Source organism: Polyergus mexicanus, unplaced genomic scaffold (assembly GCF_030449975.1).
Source record: "Polyergus mexicanus isolate NDT 795.1 unplaced genomic scaffold, iyPolMexi1.0 SCAF_6, whole genome shotgun sequence".
NCBI classification, from domain to species: Eukaryota; Metazoa; Arthropoda; class Insecta; order Hymenoptera; family Formicidae; genus Polyergus; species Polyergus mexicanus.
Genome location: NW_027223326.1, coordinates 12036046 through 12062818, shown reverse-complemented (window position 1 = coordinate 12062818; position 26773 = coordinate 12036046). Strand labels below are relative to the sequence as shown.

General features: G+C 34.1%; 2 protein-coding genes and 1 long non-coding RNA gene across 22 annotated transcripts in view; 2 read left to right on the top strand and 1 right to left on the bottom strand.

Moving 5' to 3' along the window:
• Positions 1-11569, top strand: part of Rhogap100f (Rho GTPase activating protein at 100F) — a 60159-nt gene extending 48590 nt beyond the window's left edge. For 18 of the 19 annotated variants that reach the window (XM_070297294.1, XM_070297287.1, XM_070297298.1 and 15 more), the window contains 12 exons: positions 184-447; positions 830-988; positions 1072-1235; positions 1721-2069; positions 2160-2378; positions 2540-2928; positions 3019-3151; positions 3218-3337; positions 3428-3588; positions 3720-3912; positions 4092-4345; positions 6323-11569. In XM_070297294.1, the coding sequence (XP_070153395.1) occupies positions 184-447; positions 830-988; positions 1072-1235; positions 1721-2069; positions 2160-2378; positions 2540-2928; positions 3019-3151; positions 3218-3337; positions 3428-3588; positions 3720-3912; positions 4092-4345; positions 6323-6667 (2750 nt within the window). In that variant the 3' untranslated portion in view covers positions 6668-11569. Of the gene's footprint in view, positions 1-183; positions 448-829; positions 989-1071; positions 1236-1720; positions 2070-2159; positions 2379-2539; positions 2929-3018; positions 3152-3217; positions 3338-3427; positions 3589-3719; positions 3913-4087; positions 4346-6322 lie in introns of all 19 variants that reach the window. The other variant, XM_070297300.1, reaches the window with a different exon arrangement.
• Positions 132-26773, bottom strand: LOC138933975 (uncharacterized). The gene is made up of 3 exons (XR_011447069.1): positions 26535-26773; positions 26359-26434; positions 132-1269 (listed from the first exon to the last, which is right to left on the bottom strand). It is a non-coding gene; the product is annotated as an uncharacterized lncRNA (long non-coding RNA).
• LOC138933972 (pancreatic lipase-related protein 2) lies at positions 21166-25984 on the top strand. Of its 2 annotated transcripts, none has more exons than XM_070297307.1 (8): positions 21166-21728; positions 22627-22707; positions 23102-23361; positions 23471-23945; positions 24392-24643; positions 25006-25120; positions 25475-25681; positions 25835-25984. In XM_070297307.1, the coding sequence occupies exons 1-8, from the start codon at positions 21644-21646 to the stop codon at positions 25929-25931; spliced, it is 1572 nt and encodes a 523-aa protein (XP_070153408.1). In that variant the 5' UTR covers positions 21166-21643; the 3' UTR covers positions 25932-25984. The 2 variants fall into 2 exon arrangements, with proteins under 2 accessions (XP_070153408.1, XP_070153407.1); XM_070297306.1 differs by having other exon boundaries at positions 23096-23361.

Below are 26773 nucleotides of genomic sequence, written 5' to 3'. Positions count from 1 at the left end.
ACAATGTATCTAGAGAAATTTATTTTCCAAGAATCAAATATGTTTTCAAGACAGAGAGAGAGAGGGAGAGAGAGAGAGAGAGAGAGAGAGATTAAGAAAAAATATAATCTAATTATTTTCTCTCTGTGATATATTAGATTTATACGCTTGTTATATTCTAAGACAATTTTCTACCATTATTAGGTACATCAGCATTACGTTACAATACAAGGTATGGTGGACAGACTGACATAACGTCCGCCGCGCAGAGACAAGGACAATTTGGCACCTTGACGAGGCGACATCGACCTTCGTTGGACTATGCCTCCGATACTGAGGCTACGTGCTCCAGCTCGCCGAAATCAGCGTATTACTATTATAGGCACAACATGAACAATCCACCTCAAAGTAGCGTCGTATCGCATTTAGCTACCCTCTCGAGGTCACAAATCGGTCAGAGTTCCTCAGGTGAATCGAGATAATTCAAGTTTAAATTATGTCCCGCTTTCTCGCGGAAATCGGTATCGTTTAGATTTTGATTGCGATTGATAAACTCTGTGCGGTCCAAGTAATTTTTTCAAAATAAGCAAATATTACGTTTGCATTTTAGCATCATTAACGCGTAGTTTGATATAACAATTAATTTATATTATTTATTAGAATCTTATCAAAATTCTGAAAATTATTTATTAATTATAATGCGATATTTGGAGTATTTAGAAAATTGCCAAGTTTACTTTGATATAGATGGCAAATGGTTTAAGCTTTTCGATAGTCTTAAGTCTAAAGCCTCTGGCAAGATGCAATTCTCTTCGAGCGAGCGCCATAAATTAAGAAATTTGTCGTACAGGTTTAAGGTCAAACTCGTTACCACGAAGCGGTCGGACGTTGCCCCAACAGCCCGGTCTCAGATCGGGTCTCAGCACGGTCGCGTCGGGCCTGATCGATCAAGAGGACAGCGACGGCGCTTTGTCGGCGCCGGAATTGCCTTCCATCAGGCGTGACAGAGGTAAGCTTAAATAACGAAAAGACGATAACTGAGAAGGCGGTTTACTTACCGTGGATTGACCGATCGTCGATAAATCGCAACAGGCAGGATACCGTCCTCGCCGAGCGTATTTACGTCGGACGAGTATCGCGCCTGGCTAAGTCGCACGCCAAGCACCAGCGCCTTGTACGAGCAGATCAGGGCGACCACGAGTAGACCACCTCGTTACACATACAGCGCCGAGAATATTCACGCAGCCGTCAATCAGGTAACGCGTAAACTGATTAATGAGCTCGAGACTTCTGTAATCAATCGTTAATTTTATCATATTAATTTTGTTGAATAATTTAATGCGATGATAGATCCTCGTTTGATTTTCTATCGTTTATTATTAAGTACACAAATTGTTTTATCCGTAACGCATTTGCTTTAAGAATATAGATTATATAAATTTATTGTTTATTTCGAAAGATTTATTATAACTTCGTATTTAGTAGTGAAATTTTATTCGATCAAATTTTTAATGATTTCATCGTTAAAAAAATCTACGTTCTTTAGCTTATTTGTATTTACAATAATATTGGCGCTTACGGATAAAAATTTGTAATGGTAGATACATCATAAATTTATTCATACCTTACAACGTAAATGTATTTGATGGAATAAAATTTCAGTGTATTAGATATGAAGTAATAAATCTTTTAAAATAAAAAAATAAGTTAATAAAGTAAATTATTTTTCTGGTTCATGTAGGGTGAATATGGCAGTTATGGTGGATATAGACCGCTCTCGAGCACTCTCGATCGCCTGTCGACGAGATCGGCGTCGGCCCAACAGGTCAATCTCGCAAATCTCAGAGCGTCGACGGCGATCAGCTCGACGTGTCATCGCGGTACAACGAATCCAAGGCCAGCTTCGGTAGCGTCGAGCGCGCGCTCGTCGCTCGTGGCCCAGAAACCGTCGTTAACGAGCTCCGTGAGCCAAAGGGCGACATCAGTCAGAAGAATTAGAAATCTGTTGGATCTTGAGTCTACGAGGAGCATACCTACCCCAACGCCTACCAGAACTCAGGGTCAAATACTGCTAGATATTAATCCTGCAGGTGAAACTAATTAATCTATCTTATTTTATTCTTCGTTTATAATGTTTTATTCTTAAAAGCAAAAATACTAAAGAATTTTTTTTTTTCCAGAGTTCCTCAAGTATAAGATAGAGAAGCCGCCGACTGTGGGCACTCCGAGCTCAACGAGCTCCCTTTTGAGTTCACTCGGGGAGACGACTGGTGGCGATTTCGCGAGCGGAGTTAGCGGATTATTGTCGGTCCATCTCTTAGCGGGACGCGGGCTTCGAACGACTACGACCTCATCGGCTGCTACTACACCCTCCACTCCCTCCGGTCAACCGAACTTAGGTTGGTCAGATGAGACAATTTTATGTTTATGCAAGTTTTTCATCCAAAGTGGGCAATATTTTACTCGCTTTATTTTATACTCATTTACATTTTTTTCATGCTAATTTTACACACTCGAGCAACGATCAATAAATCTATTAATTTGCCGAAAATAATTACAGCTAGTTGTGGCTTGAGAGACTTGTATTGCGTACTGGAGTGCGACAGAGTGCACAAAGCGCGAACAGTAGTGCGAACCGGCGATTTAATGTTCGACTGGGACGAAACCTTCGAGCTGGATCTCGTGGGCAATAGGCAGCTGGATCTGCTCGTTTATTCTTGGGACCCGCAGTACAGGCATAAACTCTGTTACAAGGGGTCGGTGCATTTAGCGAGTCTGCTGAAAGAGTCGCCGGAGCATCAATTGGCTGTCAAAGTCGAACCACGCGGTACAATCTACTTAAAACTGCGATACACGGACGCTCAACAAACTTTCCGTCGAAGAGGTCTACCGGTCATATCCTTAGCTACAAGAGTCGCACCTCTTTTCGGAGTTGATCTGGATACAGTGGTAAAGTTTTTCGTCTTTTACAATTTTTAAATTAAAAATATATATCACTTAAAACTATATATAATTTTTTTTTTTTTTTTTTTATATTAGGTAAGTCGAGAAACTAAGACTGGCGGAGTTCCCGGTGGAGTTTCCACGGCTTTGGCGATGGGAGTCCCGAACGTTCCGATTATCGTATGGCGTTGCGTCGAGGAGGTTGAGAGAAGAGGGCTCGATATCATTGGTAAATATAAAAATAAATCTGAAAAATGTTGCGACACAAGAATCGTCACATTATTTCGCGCAACAGGTTTGTATAGACTCTGCGGTTCGGCGACTAAGAAGAGGATACTTAGGGAAGCTTTCGAAAGGAACGCACGATCCGTGAATCTATCGCCCGACAACGTACCGGATATCAATGTCATCACTGGTAATGCGCCGCGTATTAAATACGCGGTCAAATTGTTTCGAGAATAAGCGAAATGGACGCGCTAATTTGTGACCGCGACATTATTTTCAGGCGTTCTGAAAGATTATTTACGAGAACTCCCGGAACCTCTCTTCACGAAGTGCCTCTACCAAATGATGGTCGATGCACTGGCCGTCTGTTTACCAGACGACCCGCAGGGCAATGCTAAACTTATGTTCAGTATATTAGATTGTTTGCCTAAGGTCAATAGGGTATGTATTTATAGGCATAATTCACTTTTAAACGCATTGATTACGACAGAGAAATGAAAAAATAAATATGACGAGATTTTTGTTGAGATTATTAATTTCTCTAATTATCTAATATTATTAATTGGCAATAGTGCACATTGATTTACTTGCTGGATCATCTGGCGATGGTGGTGTCCCAGTGCAATAAAATGTCACCAGCGAGTCTTGCCGTTTGCTTCGGCCCGGTATTAATGTTACATTCGGACGAAAATGCACCCCCGTTGGATTTTCAACAACCGATAGCCGTACTTAAGTATCTGCTGGAGATTTGGCCGGTCAAGTCAGGTAATGTACTTGTTTTGAATGTATCTCTGCAAAGAATTTATTTTTTCGCGAATTTAAGCTAATTATTTCTATAGATTCCGCGCGATTTCATAAAATTTGAATTTTGACTTAAAACGCTGTGCATTAAGAAGAAAACATTGGCTAAAAGCCGAGTAATCAGTAGCTAATTTCACAGACAGTTCGGAAGACTTCTTCAGTCGGTTCAACACTTCCTCGAGTTATGCCAGCAGTCGAGCGCAGCAGCAGTCAGCAGCATCTGCAACAGGCGCAGCAGTTGGTGCAACAACAGCTGCAGGCGCAACTACAGGGAACATTGGGACGCACAGGGCTGCCTTGGCAGCAGCCACCCTCGCTTCATCATCAACCCCAAACTACGGCAGCCGCAGTCCTCGGGCCCTCCATTCGTCCTCCACCACCGGTCAAACCTCGACAGGTGAATCATCCGTCATTTTTCGTGCATCTCTTCGAGTTCGATTCGAGTTTCATTTATTATTAAGAAAATATTAATCCTAAACAGTACGAGCAGGCTCGGACGACTTTCTCAATTGCAAATTATTTTATTTTTTTATTCTAAATAACAATTATTATATATTTTAACTTTTTCTAAAAATTTAAATAAATTTATGAAGAAAGAAAATACAGATTTTCAATCAAAAATTTAAAAAAAAAGTGTGACGAATAAACATTTATTATTAAATATAATATATTGGGTCAGAGAGACACAGAGAGAGAGAGAGAGAGAGAGAGAGAGAGAGAGAGAGAGAGAGAGTGCCAACTTTCGACATTTTTATGTCGAAATAATATATTTTATACTGTTTAGGATTAAAAACATTGATTTTTCTAGTTTCTGTGTCTTTATATATTTGCGTAAATCTCTCTTCGAGTTATCAGAAATTTTGCAACTAGAAAAATCAACCGAAAATATGTCTGTCAGATATTCTAAACGTATATATTCAGTTTCCTTTATTCTCGCTTTTCTTCATGCTCTATGTACATATATTGAAACGTTGTGAACAGCATGCAACAGTAGGCAAAGTACTGATTCTATTTCTTCTTTGTTCGCTTCGCAGACAACCTGAATCGCGCGATGCGCTTCTATGAAATCGAATCTATGCCATTTAGCGTTCATTCATTCGTCCTGCTTATATGCACATCAAATGTTCTCATTCATGATAACATTTTAATCGGAGAATTTTTATTTATAGTGAACTCGCAAGAATTTTGGTATGTAATGTTTCGAAAAGTATATAATTTGGAAGATTGTATCATGTTTTATTCTTGAAAAAATTAATCTCTGGTCGAAAAAGATTAATCTCTGTGCTCTGAAAATCATTGCTAGCCAAAATGATTTATGATTGCCATTCATTATCATAATCATTAATAATCGTGTCTCGCGATTTAAGTTTCACGGATTTATCATGTACATATATCATTTATATATGAAATGCCTTCGTGCATGTTTCGATGTCATCTCTGTATCTTTCATATTCGTATATACATATATATATATGATTTTTGTTTTGTGTATATAGTTTCAACGTCATTCCTATTATAATAACAATTTACGTTGTCTTCTTTATCTTTTTTCGTTTGGGCACGTATTCTTCAGAGCAAGCGCAAATTGCCGGCTCTACCAAACCGCTGACAGCACAGAGACGCCGCTTCTTGCACAGGTATCATCGTTATTATCGTTTTTATCGTTTTCATTATCATGTACATCCGCTATTTTAGTTCGTTGTCACATGCATGGCCCGATTCAGATATCAGAGAAACGTATCATCCACGTAACTCTCATTCTACCTTCATGCCATCACGTTTCATGCAATCTAAATGTTGCCGACATATATACCAAATATTGTAAATACTTGTTTATATTAATGTAGCACATATTTCTACGTATGTTCACAATTGCATTCACTTCCACGACTCTCTGGTATCCGCAAAATTATGGAGAATTGACTTAAAAATAGCAATTTTGCACAAATATTAAATTTCTGAAAATATATACCACATTTTGTTCATAATATAAATTGAACAATACTTAAGAATACAAATTTTATGGATTGTTGAGTTTAAGATTGGAAACTATCTCTTTGTAATATATCAGAGAATATCTACAGCGATTTCCGAAATTGGTCAAATGTTGCAAAAAAATTTGTAAAAATTGCAAAAAAATTTTATTATACCTATTATTCTATATATATTATTCGCATCTCTCTTTCCGATAGTAAACTATCTAATTTTGTTTTCTTATCTTATTCATCGTCTTTTCGCCATTTTATAAGAAGAAAAATTTTATGAAACTTTTAAAAAACATTTGATCAATTTCGTGTATAAATACAGCCGGAATTCCGGCATTGTGCGCGACTAACCGACGCACCTTGACGGTGGGTCAATTTTGTACGCGCAGGTGATAGTCTCATCTCCCGGTTCACCTAGTAGCGAGGAGTCGGAGACCTCGCCGGAGCCGATTAACAAGGGTCTCCTGGGCAATTTAGCATACGAAAAGAGCGACGAGACGACGACGACGACGACGACGACGACGACGACGACGTCGAGCGCGTCAGGCGGAATTAGTATCGGCGTCGATGTCGGTGCCGGTGCCGGTGCTGGTGTCGAGCAGATAACGCCGACGAGTAGCGTCGACACCGAAGAGGGTAATCCTCACCATCCCGAAGAGGGAGAGAAGGGCGTCGAAGGTGATGTTGAGGCGAGCGACGACGATCGACATCAGCACGTACCTAAAACGCATTAATCGCTGCCATCACGCGGGCGATGAACGCAGTGAGTAACGAAGAGACTGCGAGAGAAGACGACTTTTTCGCGAACAAACGTACATCAAAGTTTGAGGATTGCTTCGTGACTTTGTACGTATCGCTTCGTTCATCGAAGTTGGACGTATAGCGTCCAAAGGATAGGTCGATCGACCGAGAAAATGAAATGGAATTGTGAAGAAAATAGAGATTATACTCGTTAATTTCATAAGATCGTCCTGTAAATGTTCTCGGATTAACCGTTTAGTTTTGTAGATACGAGATAGGAAACATGTCAAAGTGAGCAAATCTTCGGACACAAGTTCTCTCGATCTGTGTGTGCACGGTGCTAATACTCGAATGTCGATTCGTAAGAATTGCACATTTGTTGCACATTTCGATCGAAAACTATCGCGATTAATTGATTTTAGTCAATTGTATCGGGCGTGGCTGCTTGCGAGAAAAATTTGTTAAAGTTAAACAGAAAGGGAACAAAATAAAAGAGGTAGATATGGGAAGGTATGACCTCGTTCGGTAATTATAACTACATTGTGCCGAAGAACTACTGTGTAGCTATGAAATTAAAGATATACTAAATTCTTCCCTCGAATATTACGTCTCATTTTCTAATCAAAAAATTGAGTTTCGTAAAAAGATAAAGTATGCGATTTATAAATTTATAATAGTCATATATTTATTTAAATGTATGAAACGCGTTACTGAAATGCATTAATTGAAATGATGGAGCTATCAAACAAAGAGATGCGACTTGTTACTCATTATAAGAAGGCAGATCAAAGACACGTTCGTTCTGTCAGACGCAACAATAGCCAGGATCGGATCGAAATGATAAAACAAGTTCCGCAACAAGAAAGAGGGTATTTACTATGTTAGAAAGTCACTACTGGGAAAGCAATTTCAACAATCGAACACGTTCAGTCCTCCATACATTATAAAAGTTTCTCCGAGTTATGACCTTTCGAGTCATGATTTCTTAAAGCAAATGGTAGATTGCAAATAAATGCATCGCATACATCTTGCCCTCGATGCTCTTTTCCGGGAGGTTACATAAAGATAAAGGGAAAGGAAAAAAGATGGAAGAAAAGAAGGAGGTAGAGACAAGGTTGCCCCTCCGCGATCGTCATCGTCGGCATCTTACTATCATCAACATGACACACAATGATAAACACAATACACAGAGCTTAAACAAGCGAGCCGGTCAACGAGGATGCGCACGTGGCATACATAATAATCAGTTTATATGCGAATATACTATATATACATATTATATATACATATGTAGACTAGTCACGATATTACGTGTGCTTTTGATAAAAGACTATTACTTGTAGCGTTAGCTAGCTCTCGTATACAGAAACAAAAGGATACATGAACAAACAAATCGACAAACAAACAAATAAACAAACAACTAAACTCTAGACGATATACATAATATACATATAAAGATGTTATATATTACTTTGGGAAAGAGAGAGTGCGAAGACATGACGGTGTTTCAACGTGTCGACAATAGAACACGTAGGAATCGTTTGAACATGTTTGCATCAAGAGTGTAGTATCGGACAATCAATTGGCTATTGTATCAATACCGGTCGATTGATTGTCCGAGATTGAATCGTAATTGAAGAAAAAAGAACATAAAAAGAAGAAAGAAGTGGTTACCGCAAGAAAAACTGACCGAAAATGATAATAATTACGAGTAAACAAAGAAATGCTACGATTAATTAATTATACTTTTAAAAAGAAAACGTAAAAACGAGTAAAAATTAGCCAGTATTATTATACGTCTAAAGCTGATCGTAAAATGATGATCGCGCGAAAGAAAGAGTGTGAGAGAATGAAAGAGAGAAAGAGCAGAGATATGCAAATAGTCTAATAGAAAAATAATAAACGATTAAAGAAAAAGAGACGGAGGAAAAGAGGAGGGTGAAACCTGTAGACACGCAAATGTCGCCCTTGTTAAGAACAATATTGGACGACGATGAAATACGCACTGCGAATTCAGAACAAAGCCACGAGCGGATCGCGATTGCCTGTCATCGTCATAATTATCACTGTAACGCATCATCGTTATCGTCATCGTCGCACGATTTCACACTCGTGGTTTGGTTCGCAAACATAAAAAAACATGCACTGTAATCTGTATAAACACGCACGTATAAATAGATATATAAATACTGTATTCTCTTCTTTTCGCACAGTTAGTGTTATCGCGCGGATATTTAAGAAGGGAGGAGAAGTAGCCGCGAAATTGAGACTAATTGTATAGTTGAGTGTAATGTGTATATATACATATATACATATAAAATAGTATATATATATATATATATATATATATATATATATATGATTTGCTGTAATCCTAATTATGTATATCCAGCCCGAGACCGTATGACTGTCGTTCGATGTGCATGGGCGAGGGAATATGCCGGATACCGCAATATCCTCTTTTTTCAAGACAGTCAAAAAAATTAAAGTTTCCTTAACACTAAGAGAATTAATAGAAGTAGAATCCGCAAACAAGTTTATTACCGATTCATTTTTTTTTTCTTCCCTTGTTCGTTCGAAGCATTCGAATCAAAATTTTGTTCAATGCTGACGTTTTACATTTTCACTATAATAATTAAAATCAAGAGCTGCAAATTTTTAATTAGATTTATTCGTCAGATTGAGACTTCACGTAATTCCTATCTCATTTCTACTTGTTCGTAGAGGTATCGAATAATCATATTGAGTAAAACAAACGCGAATTATCGTTTGCGAAAGATTACTTTCTTAACGTTGTAGAAAAAATATATTGATATGTAACGTGAATCGTATGAATAATTTTTTAAATAGCTGAGCGACAGTATCCACAACACGTAATTTTATTTGAAATATAATATTTGCGCTTTAAACTTTATGTACACTAAAACGAATAAGTTTATTAATATGACCCATGTATCTGTTTGACTTTCGATATGATTGACCGATTAATATATTACGAAGAAGAGACAGACAAACACAAAGACGGTATCCAGTGTTCCTCGCTGTCCTGATTCTATCGTAAATTCTATCCTAAATCAATTATGCCGCGAAGAAAGAAAGAGAAAGAAAGAAAGAATGTATGTATGCGCATATGTGTGTATATGTATGGGAGCAAGATTAACTTAACTATTATACGTGAAAGCACACTGCCGCAATTTTATATAATTGACTGTTGTTATACCTATATTTACGTATACATACATATATATATATATATATATATATATATATATATATATATATATATTAACCGAGACTTAGCAAGCCGCGATACGTGTCGATCGCGAGGAAGTACAGGACATGGTCAGTGAGTTAATTCAAGTTAGTTTCTTTCGCTAAAAAGAAGTGTAGGTCCTTTGTCCAAAATCGTAAATTGAAATTGAAATTCTTCGACAGCGAAGAAAGTCATGTATTTAGTCCTTATTGAAGAATTATTACGTATTTGGAAGATTCTAAAATTTCTATACAAACATTTCTATACAAAGTGTAGATATCTAAATACAACTAGTAATATTCATATTTTTTTGGATCTTGCAGGACATTTGTGTATTTAAGAACGTCCAGGTATATATTTGAAAAAATAGCCAAGAATATTTTAAAATAACTATTAAATACTTAACAAACTTACAAGTATTGGATATCAATGTTACAAAATCTTGATAAACATGCAATTTTCCGCATCGTCAATTTCTCTTTTTTGACGAGAAGGAAACGTGGCAAACGCAGTAGCCAGTCGAAGGATCGGCAAAATAATGGAAGGTCGTTAAAGAATATTATTCATCGAGATTATCGCGCATCCTGTATCCGCAATAAATATGATATTGTAATAATTTTATCTTTATTTTCGCGCGTCATAAACTAGATGTTACGCGAGGTCCTTCCAGAGTCCTCTCGTATCGCTCGTAAAGAGTAATCCTTTGATCGAATCGAGCTACTTATGGAGCAGCAATAGCCTACAGATGCAGTAATTTGTGCTCTCAACTTTTCCACATTTTTCATCCTCACATTTTTCTTTTCTTTTTTCTCTTTATATCTCCTCCCTCGCGATACCAAAAGATGGTAGAAAAAAGAAAAAACAAAGAATATTCCAATCGCGCATTATTGATTGGTTGCAATTGTATGGTCGAGTTTAGTTTCTCATTATAAACAGACGATTCGCAAAGTCAGCAGATTTTGAAAAGATATAAAAACATTTAAAAGAATCGGACTAGATGAACGGAAAATTCGGAAAGACATGAGTTACAACAAAATTTGTGGAGACAGAAAAAAGTTAGTTGAATACGCTCGAGAGCCACGTTAGAAATTTACTCTAGGGCTTGCTTATAATTACAATTATAAAATGATGGAAGTATCGAAAATAAATAACTATATGAAAGAAAAATGTCGGGCGGTAAACGAGCAAGAGGCGTAATATCGATATACAAATATAATTTTTTAACGTGCTCACATTACCTGACTCTCTCATGCAATCGCATTTCATTTTAATCGACTAATTATTATTGTTGTAAGGGAATTCGCGTTAAACAGATCCAAATACTTGTATTCTCGATTTTAGAATTTATCTCGATTGAATGGTACTTATCGAGACATTTATATAAGAAGGCTTGATACATATATGTAAATTTTTTTTTATTTGCATTAAATTAATAATTTATAATAAAAAATAATTTTATCAATAATTAAAACACACTTCTTCGATATTTTACATATTTTTTGACGTTTCAAATCTGACGTTTTCAAAACGTCTTAATTAAATCTTATACTAACAAAAATAATATATTTCATTCATCACTTTTTGTTTTAATTTCTATAATCAATAATATAATTATTTATTCGTGGCGATTAATTAAAAAAAAAAAAAACTACATTAATTTACATATTTACACAAAAATTGTTGACCAAACAAATCAATTTGTAACTATGAGAGACTACAAGAGCGCACAAATTTCATGTGTTTTTAAGCTTAATAATATATGAACGCTATTGCGTACTTCATTTATACATTACATTATTGCATACAATATTAATAATGACATAAGAAATTTTCAAACATTTATACAAAATCATAAATACAAGTTTTATGGATCTCTCTCTCTCTCTCTCATCGAATCTTACGATTAGCACTAACATATAAATATATATACGATGGACCACGTTTGTCATACTGAAACGTTTCTAAAAAAAGAGAGATAGGGAAAGAGAAAGAAAGAAAAACTAAAAATTTTTCCATGATTTTTCTATAAGTTAGAAGCAGAACATAGCAGGACGCATCGGTTTTTCTTCCGCGCTCCGACAGCATAAATTTCGTACGTAAATGAACTATAATTATCGAACTTTCTACAATTAATACTTATATACTATATATATATATATATATATATATATATATATATATATATATATATATAGTTTTAGCTATTTCTCCGAAAGTCCTCGAATCTTTACGAGAGTGACAACATTCACATCGGCGATCGATCCTTCGTAAAGACCGTTCATCAATCATCGATGATCGATAAGCCGTAGATTGAATTGTCTTATTGTTAGATTGGCAAAGCGTTAATGTCTGCGAATATATCGTCAAAAAAAATTTATAAGAACAATATTTTTTAATAAAAAAAATATTAAATCAACGTATATACGGATGGATCGATCGCGAATGCTGTTAGCTTAGCTGATAGAAAAAAGTATTTTGCAATGACCATTATATATCGCGTATTTTTCATTTAAGATAATAATGGTGGTATCATTGAGGAATCCTATGTATTATTTAAGCTGCAAGGACGATCGTATTTCGATCTGATTGTGAGAGAAATTCGAGTGTATCGTCGGTGCCTCTGATTTCTTAATACTACAAAGCGATCGACAGGGCGCGGCGCTTAAAAAAAAAAAAAAAAAAAAATCTCGAAATAATTTTCAGCTCATTTTGACTACGATTTACGTTGCTCTTCCTTCGTCTTTCCGGATACCGGGCGATCCGCGGAGAATTTTTTCCAAAGACGCGCGAGAAAATGGCGGAAGAATTCCTCGAGTCATTAATCGCGACATACACGTGTGCAGAGTGTCAGTATGTAAATAGTCGTTGAAAAATGAAGCAAAACCGAGATTAATAATGTACTGTCATTCCTTTTGGTGCTCAATGATCCTGAACAGATAATAATAGCTGATAGTCGGTATGTTAACAAAATATATATAATCAATCCGTCTCGCCGTCGACGCGATCACGATCAGTCTAATGCGAAAGATTTCGGTGGTGAAAACGTTGTATCTGTCGTATAGCTGTGCTCTTCTTATCTTTCATTGTTAAATATAATATTTTCAAACTTACTACACACACACGATCACACTCTTTGACAGATGTAGATTTTTAATTAGTTTCATCATCGTCTAAAACAAACCTTACGATATTTATTTCTTATTTTCTGTAATTAGCGATTTTAATATTAACGAAGAAAATATTATACGGTTTAATGTTTAAGATTGTGTGTAAATTTCAAATGTTTTGAATTAAAATTCTAGGGGTGGGGGGAGGGGGGGAGGGGGAAATCAATTTTACAATTACGCCGTGATATAAAAGAATGTCGTTTTCATCACATTGTGTGAAATTTCTCTCGAGTTCATAAGCAAGAATGTTGAGAAAAGCCAAGTTTCTTCTTCGAGAAAAAGAATTTTCGAGCAACGAGATGATCTGTACGATAATAACGATACAGTTATTAATAATAATAATTGAACAATCATAAAACGCGTTTTTTCACTCTCGAGAGAATTTCGAACACAAGAGGGATTAAAATCATATTAAATGGAGAAAGTCGAGGAAGGAGACGGAGACACTGTTTGTAAATAATGAATCACGTTTTATTTATCATATGAACAAGACGCATGTGTGTGAATCATGTGCAACACGCTTTAGAGAGGAAGCGGGACGCGCACAAGCACGTACACATACACGCATGGAACATACACGTCATATACATGGTCACGTGTATACATGTATTTTCGACCGTAGCTTTTCTCGTGTATTTATCGAAATATGTAATATCATTAAAAACCGTTCTGAACACATATCCCATCCAGGATGTAGGTATTATCTTTCTCAAACAAATGCGCGCGAGTTGTAGATAATTGTGAATAATATCGAGAAAGATGATTAAACGCTGCTTTGAATGAATAATTACAATGATAATTACAATGAAAGTGTTAATGATATTTAAAATTTTTTTTCACTCTATACACAATTCATGAAATACGATAACGTTTTTTACGTTGTCTTATATATGTACTTTATCTTATTTTGAAAATTTTGGAATAATATATAAATAATTATTTTTGTGCGTGTAGTAAAATTGCTGGGTATGCATATGATAAGTTCTTTATACTTGTGAGAAACTGGAATTTTTTACTACCTATCAGATATATTAACTTACACGTTGACACTAAGCGTATAATAACACGTATAATATTTACGCACTTTTAAAATTTTTTCCAAATATTCAAGACACACACACATACACACATAGAAATTTTATGACATTAGGATTTATTGATAAAATTGGATTTGGGCTTTGTAAAAATATTCATATTCCAAGTAGCGTTTGCAAGATTTTTCTCACTCGATTGATACGAGAACGAAATTATCGAATGGATCGTATGCCTGATTGTTTCCACTCTTCATCGAACAAGAGCATCGCTAGATTATATAGGGCTAATTACCCTAAAGCTTTCATCGCATCCTACATATCATAGGGAAACAAAGAAGAGAAATGATATTCGTTTCTTAAGAGAGAAAAAGAAACGGGCCTACGAATATGACAGAAAATTTGCGATTGTATTTAGAATTGTGAAAATAGAGCAAAGTGCGTTAGGGGTAAACCATAAATAAGCAAAATGGGCCTCACAATACTATTATCTGTTAGGGGAGTGAATTGCGTTTCGTACAGTCGACATGAATGAGAGAAACACACGCTTTTAGGATTAGTCGCAGTTTCAACCTAGACAAAGCACGGAAAACACGTACTGTATCTCTTTTGTCATTTCTTTTCTTTCATTTATTATATAGCATTATTCACTCTCTCTCTCTCTCTCTCTCTCTCTCTCTCTCATCTTTTTGACATACTCTCATCTTTATGACATAGCTAAGATGTAGACACGATGTGCAAAAAAGGATAATTTAACTCTTGTTAAACTTTTCATACATTAAAATATCTTGTACATGAAAAATATTATTATAATGATATTGTTAAATACGGGAAAAAATTTCTCAAGAAATTATTGTTCAGAATCTTCAGAGGACAAAAATGATTATTCTTAATACTTAAAAATATTTTTTTTCTATTGTGGAGTATCTTGATTTCTCAATTATATTAAAATTATACAAATAAAACTTCCTTCAAAAGGATTTTTGCACATTGATTCTACGATTATAAAACTCTACAATAAATATCATCCGAGAGATTAAGAGTGACGCAGAAATTAATGCTACAGCCGAATTTTCACATAATTCTGTGATGCGAAATTGCGATTTGGTTGAATTTGGATAAAAAAAAAAAACCAATATAAATAAAATTCTTAAGTATCTAATTCGACGCTTTCTTCGTTTTCGTTTCGCTCTTCATTTAGCACGTATAGCTTGCACAAATCTGCAACTTCCAGTTTACATGATGAAATCGAACATATAATCGTTTTGACGACCAAAGTTCACCTACTTCTTCCAGTTTTCATAAAATGGGCGCAAAAACAAGAGGAAAATGTAGAAAAATAATTCGTTCGGCGTTTTGCGAGGACGACGAGCGTCATCTTCGCGCGATTAACGATAATTATTCTTGTGTCCATTACTTGTTTCACGATAATGTTCGCGAATGTCGCTACATAGCAATCCTTTTGGTAAACTTTTCCCGCTTCTATATTGTATAAATCGCTGCTCGCATTGTTTACCCGCATGAAATAGGCGTGAATACAGAGACGCATTCGTTCTCCCGCAGACATACTAAATATATCATTATCGATCATTATCGCGCGAAGAGGAAAGAGGGGTGAAAGATTGATTACTCTAGTGCTTAGGAACGAAGCCTGTAAACTCTCTGTTAGTCGAAACTTGAAGATATAGCGCGAATGGGCAACCACAGTTATTAAATGTATCATACACGACTACTGAAAGGGAATTTGCGAAGACGTTAATTACCGTCGAAGATATACGGTTGAAGTAATTATTCTCAATTGATTCTTCCATACTTGTAATTCGAATTTTCTTTTACTATGCAGGTGTGACAGAAAATAAAAAAAAAATGAACAAAATTAAAAGTAGCACAAGTATAATAATGCAATAAATATCAGAGAAATATCGGGAATTAAAAAATAGAATTATTTTCTATATAATTAAATATATTTTGAAAATTAAAGATATCCTATTTCTTATATAATCATCTTATATTATTTAATCATAATATAATGACAAATTTTGATTATTACGGAAAGTTATGAAACATTCAATTAGTTATATAAAAAATAATATACATTGCAAGCAATATACGTTCATTAAATTTGAATAATAATATAAACATCACAACCGTTTTATATCAAATATGCAAAATTGCAATTTATAATTTCAGCTATAACAATTATATGGAATACAAAAATTATGTGGATATCAGGATTGTAATCAGAGAAGAAAAAAAAATCAATTTAAATAAATTATAATAATTGACGAGTAATCGACGTCTACGAGACTAAATAACTATAATTAATGTACATTGAAAGAGCGAAAGGAAAAGGATGCATCTGATGCGAAAATGCGAAACAGACGAGGAATAAGAGAGTAATCGTGAAAGAAAAAGAAAGAAAGAGATAAGGTAGGAGGGCATATATAAAAAGAGAAGCGAAACTGCACAGCTGATTAGATCGTTCTGTGAATTGAAAGTTCTAGGTCTAAAAATATATTTATGACGGAGAGAGAAAAGACAGAAATGAGGGGGAGGTGGGAGAGGGGGGGGGAGAGGAGAGACAAAAAGGAAACGAAATGCAGATGTAGATGCAACATGTAAGAGACAAAAATAAAAGAGAGATATACAAATATAAATATATAAATATAAAAAAGATACGAGAAAGAGATATAAATAAAAAGGCAAAGAATAAAAACAAGGAGAGAGAGAGAGAGAGAGAAGGAAAAGAATAGACGAGATAGTAAAAGCTGATGATGCAACGTAAAAATGGCGCGGCTAAGTATATCTATCGGTATATTTATGCAGTAATCGAAAACTATCGGCATTAAAAGATATACAAAAAGAGAGAAGAGATAGAGAGCAAGAAAAACAGAAAGAAAAGACAAAGATATAATATTTGAATGCGTAAGATGGCTGAAAAGCGAGAAAGGCTTGGGCGAACGAAAAAACATGATAAAAAAGATGAAAAAAAGGACGACTATCGTTGATCGCTATATCAAGCAAGTAGATGTATATTTAAGAGTAAACGAAAAAAATATAGTAGCGTGTCGGTATATTAATGTTACAATTGCGAGGATGCGTCGCCGCGTGTCTCATGCCCGACCATTGTAGCCGCTTATACGAACCGATGATACATGAAAGAGAAAATACGAGAAGTCGGTATATAAAGAATACGAGGAACGATTGCGTATTGTGCGTATACGAGTGTGTGAGAATATGTGTCGGAGAACGAGATACAAATTGCGTCAATTGTAAATTATACGTTCAGCCTTAACACACATGAGCGTAACTTTTATAAATTTTGATTTCTCCTCAAAAATTTGTATACTCTTATAATTTGTATAAAATTTAAAAAAATTTTTTAGAGATAATGTAATTTGATTTTGAAATATTAATTTGTTCCCTATTATACTATATACGATGGATAACAATAATTTAAATTAAACGTAATTGTAATACTATTTATTTAAATTTCACTTATTATTAGATCGAAAGTAAAATTGCAGCTTTACATTCCTTGTCAACCTTATTTTAACGAAAAAAAAAAGAATGGTATAAATGATGATATCCGTAAAAAAAAAAAAAAAAAAGTTAAAGCTGAACGTATCTTAAGAAAGTGCAAGAGAGCGCAATGTGCGAATACAAATTGACTTTAACACCAAAAAGAAATTTTTTGCAATACAAAAATTAATCTTTAGAGGCTCCTTTACAATACGTTGATGATTAGATCAAATCAGTTCGATGGATAAATTGACGAAAAATTGGGACAAGATTTGTTAAGTGTCTTGTGAATTCGGTAATCGCGCGATGCGCCGAATGTAAGTTTCGTTAAACGAAATTTAGCATTACATATTTCATTGTTATTAGGTTTGTTAAATTTGAGGATGCGAAAATGATCGCTGAATTTTAACATTTTAAACAGTCGCATTTCTCGAATGCTCGAATGCTCGAGTTTTTTCTCGATTGATAATTTCGAATGAGCTTTGTCAAGTATATCAATGTGAGAGATGATATACGTATAGGACTCCGGTTTCGCTTAATCGATCGTTAAGCGACGCTTAAATCGGTGTTAGATTGACGCCAGTCAATTCGGCACGCGAGTCAACGATTCCGCGAATAAGCGATTCGTTAAGCGATTATAAACAAAAGAATCAACAGTAGTTATAGTAGAGCGTGAAACAACTTCAACGTGGTAATACTACCGTTGTTCCGTTAATTGTTTCTATAGATTTTATTGCATCGCGACCGCGTCGAGTCATTCGCGATCGGGAAGCAAGCGCAAGAAGGTAATCGCTCCTTAATCGCGGAAATTATTAATTTATTGCTATTCTCGATAAAAGAAACAAAACGCGCGCTGCGATGTCAACTTATATCACTAATTCCGTTCAACTATATGTATACGATGAATTATGTTTGAGATTGAAATCTATTGATATACCCGATTGATAATCTTAAACTCGATAAAACGATAAGAAAAATAAATTTTCAGAAACTGTAAATTTTCTTTATTAGATTACTTTACGTGATTTTTCTAGATACACGATTTGTTATGAAATAAAAAATAATTGTAAAAATGATTACAATAATAAATCAGAAAAATAAATATATTAGTTATATAAATCGTGAAAATTCTATAAACTCACTTTCATTCTAAACGAGAAATTGAAAATTTACAGAATGTGACATATAAAGTAATGAAATGATATATTGATTTTTCACTATATGTGTTGAAAAGCTGCGCGTTTGTTCGAAAATATAATCGTCGATCACCTATGCGAAATAGATCAAGGAATCGATAGAATTCATAGATAACACTTTGGAGGAGATTTATCCATATCTCGGAAACGAGCGATCGATCTAGGCCATGAGATTTCGATCGGCTGATTTAGTCAATTAGATAATCCTTCCGAATATTTCTCATAGGTGGATCTGGACGGATCGCGAATAAGCCCCGAATTAGAGAAAGATAAAAAAAAAATATATATATATATAGATAAATATACATATATATGTAGAGTACATGTCAAATGTACACACGCACGTAGTAATATCGATCGCTTTTGAAGGATCGATCGCGCGAGAGAGCGCACGCGACGCGGCCGCGGTTACTCTAGCCAGGACTATTTTTCTAAGTTGCAAAGTATAATAAATTAACGACGTTGCATTATCGTTACTAGAGTATATTATAATATATATATGGATATTTTAACTAGACGAGATAAATACGAGATAATGTTACGAGCGCGAGAGTAATATAACGAGACTATATATCATAATTATTATCATTATGATTATCGCGCAGCCGATAATCGATAATTAACGGCGGTTCGCACGTGCGGTCGGTGCGCGTGTGACGCGCGCGACGCATTTAATTAATCGAATGCGTTAATCGCGAGATGAATGGACGGGATGGAGTCGAAGAATCGCAATGCAAATAAAATGACGGATGGAGAACGCTATTAATTTCGAGCGATTTCGTCGATTCGCGAGAGACAAGCGAGAAGGAGGAACGAGAGAGAGAGAGAGACCGATAGTAGCAGAATGAATGGATACCTATAAAAGTGAATGTGTGAATATACGAGTGTGAATGAGCGAGGTAGGGAGCAATGAATAAGCATGTATCGTTCTTCGGCCGCGGAGAGTAATAAGAGAAATAATGAATCGTTCTGTCAGTCACCTCACACCTATATTATACAATATCATAATAATATGCTGCCATACGATATAAATATATGTCTACGGTAAGGAGTATATTAATAAAATATTACAAATAAATATGTTATAAGTAATCATCTGGAATGCGTGCCTGTGTTTCCTTCATAATCGATTCTCAGTACAAAATATACAAAATCTAATGGAAAACGCAAGTTATAATTGCACAATTAATTTATGTATACTATGTGTGTTTATAGTTTACATGTACAATTATGACGAAAAAATTATTGATCTTAATATATCGTGGTAAAAGAGAGAGGTAAAATCAATATAGAGTAAAACCAATCAGTGTTTATAAATTGATAGTTTCTTTTTTGATATTACAAAAAATAAAGAAAACTAAACAAACGGTATTAAAAAATCTCTAGTTTACGTATTCATTAATAACTTATATACGTGTATGTACACGGTATGTACAGGCATTATTTAGAGAGTTGAAGTATTTGATGGTCGATTGTGTTAAATAGCTGTTTCATATTTATCGTACAATCAATTGTTTTTGGAAAAAATAAGAATTATTTTCTAACATTCTTTTAGATTGATGCAAAAACGAAAAACAGAAATGAACAAAACGCGCGCGCGTTTGGGGGAAAGATATTCATCATTTACTACTAATTCGACTTACATAATTTAATTGAATACGATTGCATAATTTGAAAACTCATTCGACCGGTTTACACGTAAATTAAATGAAAGAAATAAATGGCCTTTACGTTGTAGAAATTAAATCAATTTCCGCGTCGTACCAAGTATGCATACGTTTTCTAAAATTATTTAAAAGATCATGTTTTTCTCCTGCATTTCATAATTCATACAGATTACATGTTAATTACACGATAAGCTTACACACGTGTGAATTAAGAAAATATTCACGTAAAATAGATGCATATATTCTCAATATATTCACAGCAACTTCTTTTATGTGTAAACGGACAATGTTTTCTATATGTCCGATGTAGGATATGTTGCGAGAAAACACGTAGCATAATTCACTTTGTGAAAGCGATGCATTGACACGTGCTCAACTCTGCGTACGCAATTTCTGCTGTTTGAACTGGAGGATCGTCATGACACAGTTACATCATGTAAGGTGAACGTCGGTTATTCGCAACGAAAGCGCACCGACGTACTAACATCGTTGACAAATATTAATGAAAAGAGCCGATCGAAGAGTCAATCAAGCATTATCGATCGATAGAGATTTATAGATTCATTTTGGACTCGGCAAGTTTATATAAAAAAAAGAAAAAATAATTATAAAGTAAATAAAAAGATATTCCATTTTTTGTCATTGTATCATGAAACTTTTTCTCAATCTCTCTCTTCTAATAGTTTTTATATAATATTTCTACATTAGCAAAAAAAAAAAAAAAAGAGAGAGAACGCTAAACAAAGTTTGATGTAAAAGAGTATGAAAATGAGAAGAAATAAAAAGACGAACAATTTGGAAGGATTTTCGTTGTGAGAGCGAAACTTAGGCAAATGTTGGTGCAGTTAGCGCTCTGGCAAGCGGAAAAGCAGTTGCGCAAAAAGAAGGCCGCTAATAGAAGGTACGCTTTCTATAACTGGATAAAGCCCGCCTCTGGGTGAGTCTGACGGCAAAGAAAGAAAAAAAGCGTGTCTCGTCGATCGCAACATAAACGCGAAGCATTTCGACGAGGGAAGAAGAGAAAAAATAAGAAGAATAAAAAATAAAAAATTTGGAAGAAAGTGGGGAGGCGGGAGGAGAAGAATGCAACGACCTGTACGAAGGACGCAAGGCTTCGACGATCCAGTGACAAGATGCAGCCAGTAAATATTCATCGCGTTCTTTTTGCCTTACTGATAATCGCTGTTACTACATCAATTGCTGGAAAATTGCAATCTGGTGAGTGCAAATGTACTACTATATTGACATGATAAATAGATGATCAAGTTTGCAGCTGTGAAATTATATTATTTTCGTTGCGTGATTTTATATATATATATATATATATTCGTCATTTATCAATTATTATTTCGATATTTCTCTATATATATTTTTGAAATAAAAAATATATATATATATATCTGAAGAACATTGTATGTGTGTGGTGTGTATATATGTGTCTGTGTGAGATATAAATATAAGACTTACTTATGAACTTTCACGTTAAACAACTGTTAAAAATAATATTAATCAAATAACAGTATATATATTTATGGTTTAAAATATAGTTAATTCATGACATAATCGATAATACAGGATTTTTTAATCAAAATAGAACCAAATATAATACTCAGATATCTCTATATTACAAAAATATTTAAAGATATATGTGAAAAGATAACATTATATATATATATATATATAAATGTCACAAAATACCACTATATACACATTCACTATATGCACAAAATAAATATTCGCAATATTTTGCAGCAATGGAGAGGTAATAATCGTTATTCTGCAACTTATAAAATTATATTTGCATACGACACGCTTTCACTGTTATTATCAATTACATGATGCAATATTGCAACAGATAGTACTGTGATGGACTGAACTGACATCGTAATTATGCGAATGCAAGATATTGCGTCTACCGACGCGCACATCATACTGAAGTGCATAATATTGTACGAATAATAATTTACTGTACTCTGAGTGAAAGGGAAATGCAAGTGGGGCTGCGATGAGGCAAATAAAATGTTGCTCAATGACGCGCGGATGCATTAAATTTCGTAATTAAGGTTTTTTGTTATTGAATTTTTCGTCAAGGTAAAACGTGTCTTTATCTTTACAGTCAAACTTCGCGCGGCACGAAATCGCTCAATGCTGAGACGGATTGCCATCTTTCGCGAGGAAAAATCTAAAGTTTGCTACGGTAAAAAGACATAAATTTTACTTTCGTAATTTTAAATAATGATTAATAAAATATACGAATGCATTAATATGAACAAATTGAATATAAATTTGATATAATTATGCTAAGCACAGCTTTCTCTTTCTCTTTTCAAAAAAATATATATTGTATATATCTTTAAACATAATTTTTAATTATTTTTCCTTAATATACAAATATTATAAAATAGAATAAAAGCTTTAAAAGCTTTAAAAAAGAAAGAAAAAGGAAACGTAAAATCATGGTTAATTCCTCTGAACTTAAATATGTTTGTATTTTATGGAACATATATATATATATATATATATAAATCTCGATAAGATATATATATAATATTTATCTTAATATTAAAATACGTAAAACATTTCAGATTTAGTTGGTTGCTTCGCAGATCCGCCGCAACATTTATCGATAAAACGACCGCCTGAAAATCCTAGTGTGATTCAAACTAGATTCTTTCTCTATACACGTGTAGATCGACAAAATCCAGAACCCTTACAGTACGGTGACGACTTGAGATCCATTGTACATTCCCGATTCAATGTCACTAAGCATCTCAAAGTGCTGATACATGGTTACAAGGGCAGTGGGAGTGATATCGGCGCCATACTTGGCGTTAATCTGCTTCTCGATACAGTAATGTTTAACAATTTATCTTCCTTTCGAATTACAATCGCAGAATTTTTAAGCCATTATCACACCGAATGTTAACATTTCAAAATTCCGTTTAACTCCTTTCATACAGGAGGACGCAAATGTCGTCATCTTGGATTGGACGAGGGGAGCTGGCACTACTTACGCAGCTGCAGTGGCAAATAGCGAACTGGTTGGCCGACAATTAGCTTTGATTCTTTTGGATACTATTAATTTGGGAATCAATCCTATCGACATCCATGTGATCGGTTTCAGTCTTGGCGCACATGTGGCCGGTTGCGCCTCGGAAGTATTAAAGAGAAAGAACCTTCTTTTAGGTCGCATAACAGGTCTCGATCCAGCCTCACCATTCTTCAGGCATCATTTGTTCCGAGAGAAGTCGAGAAAATTGGATGCCACTGACGCTCATCTCGTTGATGTCATTCACACCGACGGTTCTCAAGATTTCGCAGATGGCTTTGGTCTACTTAAGCCGATCGGACATATCGATTTCTTTCCCAATGGCGGCAAAGAGCAACCCGGTTGTACAGATGTTAAGAATTCGGTGGTTGTCAGCCATTTAAAAGGTAGGTGCAAGTAAAAGTAATCCAATAAAGTAATCCCGCGGATAAATATTAATTTATTTAATTTAATTACTTGTCTGTTTGATTGTTTAAAATTTTTTTTTTAAATTATTATATTATTATAATTAATAATATTGATTTGGTAAGATGAAAATTTGTCGCGCCGAAATCAAAACAGTTTGAAATAGTTTCAATTCTCATAAATTATATATATCTACGTTGATTTCTATCGAGGCATTCAAATCTATTTAATTTTATTAATATATGTTGGAGATATATATTATTATATATAAATCACGAATTATATATTAATTAATGACTCTCCGAAATGAATAAAAATTTTAGATTTACATTGCATACGCTATGTTAAATTTAATCCGTTTCTCCTTAAAACATATATATCTTTATAAAATTATAAATTATATATTTCTCTTAATTATTAATTTTAGAAGAACTATTGGATCGCGATATAGCATGTAGTCATTTAAGAGCCTGGCAGCTCTTTATAGAGAGCATCCATTCGCAGAATGAAAAGTGTAAGTTCACCGCATGGCCCTGTCCACAAGGAGGTGTATCTTATGCAAAAGGAATATGTTTCCCTATGGAATCGACCGATTGGAATCAAGAAATGGGTTACATGGCTAATCGTGGACCTTTGGGAATCTATTATCTATCAACCAGAGCCGAAACACCATTTTGCGGTAATAAAATATATGGATGATTAAATTTCTTTATTGAAAACGATAATTTGGCAGAAATAATATTTTATAATTGCCCAATTTTTTTTCTATGAATATTAATAAATTGCCTTCTTGAGAAAATAATAAATAATATGTATTGAAATAGAAGATTATTTACGGTTAATATATTAATATTTTAATTCGTTATATATATATATATATATATATATATATATATATATATATATATAATCATAATATTAATTTTTGAGTAATTTATTTAGAAACAAATTGAAAAAGTAAGCTTAGATAATTGCAACATAGTTATATTATCTCGCATTATATTTTCCAAGTCATAATTTAAGAAATCTCATAAATTCTAGGCCAACCACTCAGAGCATCAGTGATGATGTCCGAAGATATGCCGAAAATATCTGGCATATTATTTTTCAAAATTTTCCTCGGTAATTCTACCACACTCTTTAAAATACAATGCACGTAAGTAAAAAATATTCTATATATACATATAAAATTTATTTACTGATCTAATTGACAGTCTAATGATATAATTATAATTGCACCAATGCTATAAACATGATAAATTTAATAAATTTCAATAAGCGTCAATTGCAATAATATCAATTCAAATATTAATGTGAATTTACTAAATGTTAATTTTTATAACACGATTCGTTGTACAACGATCCACTGTACATAACACACACATTGTACAATGTACGCGACGTAAATAATTGATATTGCTTAATTTGGAAGTGAGGTAAATCCTCGAGTACCACGTGCCGCTAATTTATTCGTAATAAAATTAATTAATTGCTTTAAATATTATTCTAGCTTGTCGAAACAAAAAAACGAACGAATAATGTTTTATAATATTGCGGCGGCGAATTTCGATACTTTATTCGAAGATACTCCAACGATCAACGGCATCGTCTCGTATCAACGGAACAATAATAAAACAGAGGGAGATAGTACACCAAATACAGAGACGGACGTAATACTTTTTAATAAACTTACCATCGAAGATCGTAAAGGCCATAGGTAAAAATATACGAAGCATAATAATTTTACTAGAGATTCGCTATGAAAATTGTTTGAAAACCGAAGAAAGAAAATATTATAAATTATATATATATTGTATATATTATATGTACAATTGTACAGTACCTCATTATTTTCTTATATTTCAATCAGGTGGGAATATTGCAGAACGAATACCGCGATCAATTCGCACGAGATGAATGAAATATTGTACGTAGAATTGAAAAATGGACATTGTACACCGTTGTAATACAATTTTATAATGTGGCAATTTTTTATTTGAATAAAGGAGGTATTCGCAAACATGCGCGCACTTATTCTCTCAAAGATTCTAAATTTCTATTAATTATTTTAAAATTGTTTTAATTAATTCCAAGATTTGTAAAGTTATTTTTGTCAAACTTTGACATAATTTAAATAATATAATTTTAAAATAATATACATATTTCTAAATTTGATTCTAATAAATTTCTATCCCGAAACATCTCTCTAGCTATATATATTGTATATAGCGTACGCAATATTAATTTATGTGATTTATTTTTCGTTACATTATTTGTCGCAAATGCGTCAAGGGCCAAATCTCGAATCAGATAAGTAAGTAATAAAGCGGCAGCGAATCATTGCGAAGAAAATATATAAATAATTATGTAAGTGCATTAATTAAACTTACTCACACCAAGAATACCACTCTCGTCGAAATCGCCGTCTGTGCCATGTTGTTCGTTGTTTTGAACAGTCATTCGCAAATCTCTGTCGAATCAGGTAATTTAGATGATAAAGCCGCAATAAATCATTGCGAATAGAATAAATGAATAATCATGCATGCATATGCATTATTTAACCGACTTACCAAGACCGCTCCTGTCAAATTTGCCGTCTCTGCGTCTCTCTATATTGTCCGTTATTTTGAACAGTCGCTCGCACAAATACCTGCCGAACGAAAAACATAACTAAATAATTAATATCATCCGCGTGTACAATGATCACTCGCCACTTTGGTACAGCACTCTCATCGCTTATAACGCGTATTAAGTACGAATAAATATTACGAAATATACTGGTTGCACTCTTGTTAAATAATCTCGTTGA

What these genes read in the sequence shown, in the direction of transcription:
- LOC138933972 (XM_070297306.1), top strand. Translation starts at nt 21,644, where the DNA reads ATGCAGCCAGTAAATATTCATCGCGTTCTTTTTGCCTTACTGATAATC. An exon ending in TGCTGGAAAATTGCAATCTG is followed by an intron (nt 21,729 to 22,626) that starts GTGAGTGCAAAT and finishes TTATCTTTACAG; the next exon opens with TCAAACTTCGCGCGGCACGA. An exon ending in AGCCGAAACACCATTTTGCG is followed by an intron (nt 24,644 to 25,005) that starts GTAATAAAATAT and finishes CATAAATTCTAG; the next exon opens with GCCAACCACTCAGAGCATCA.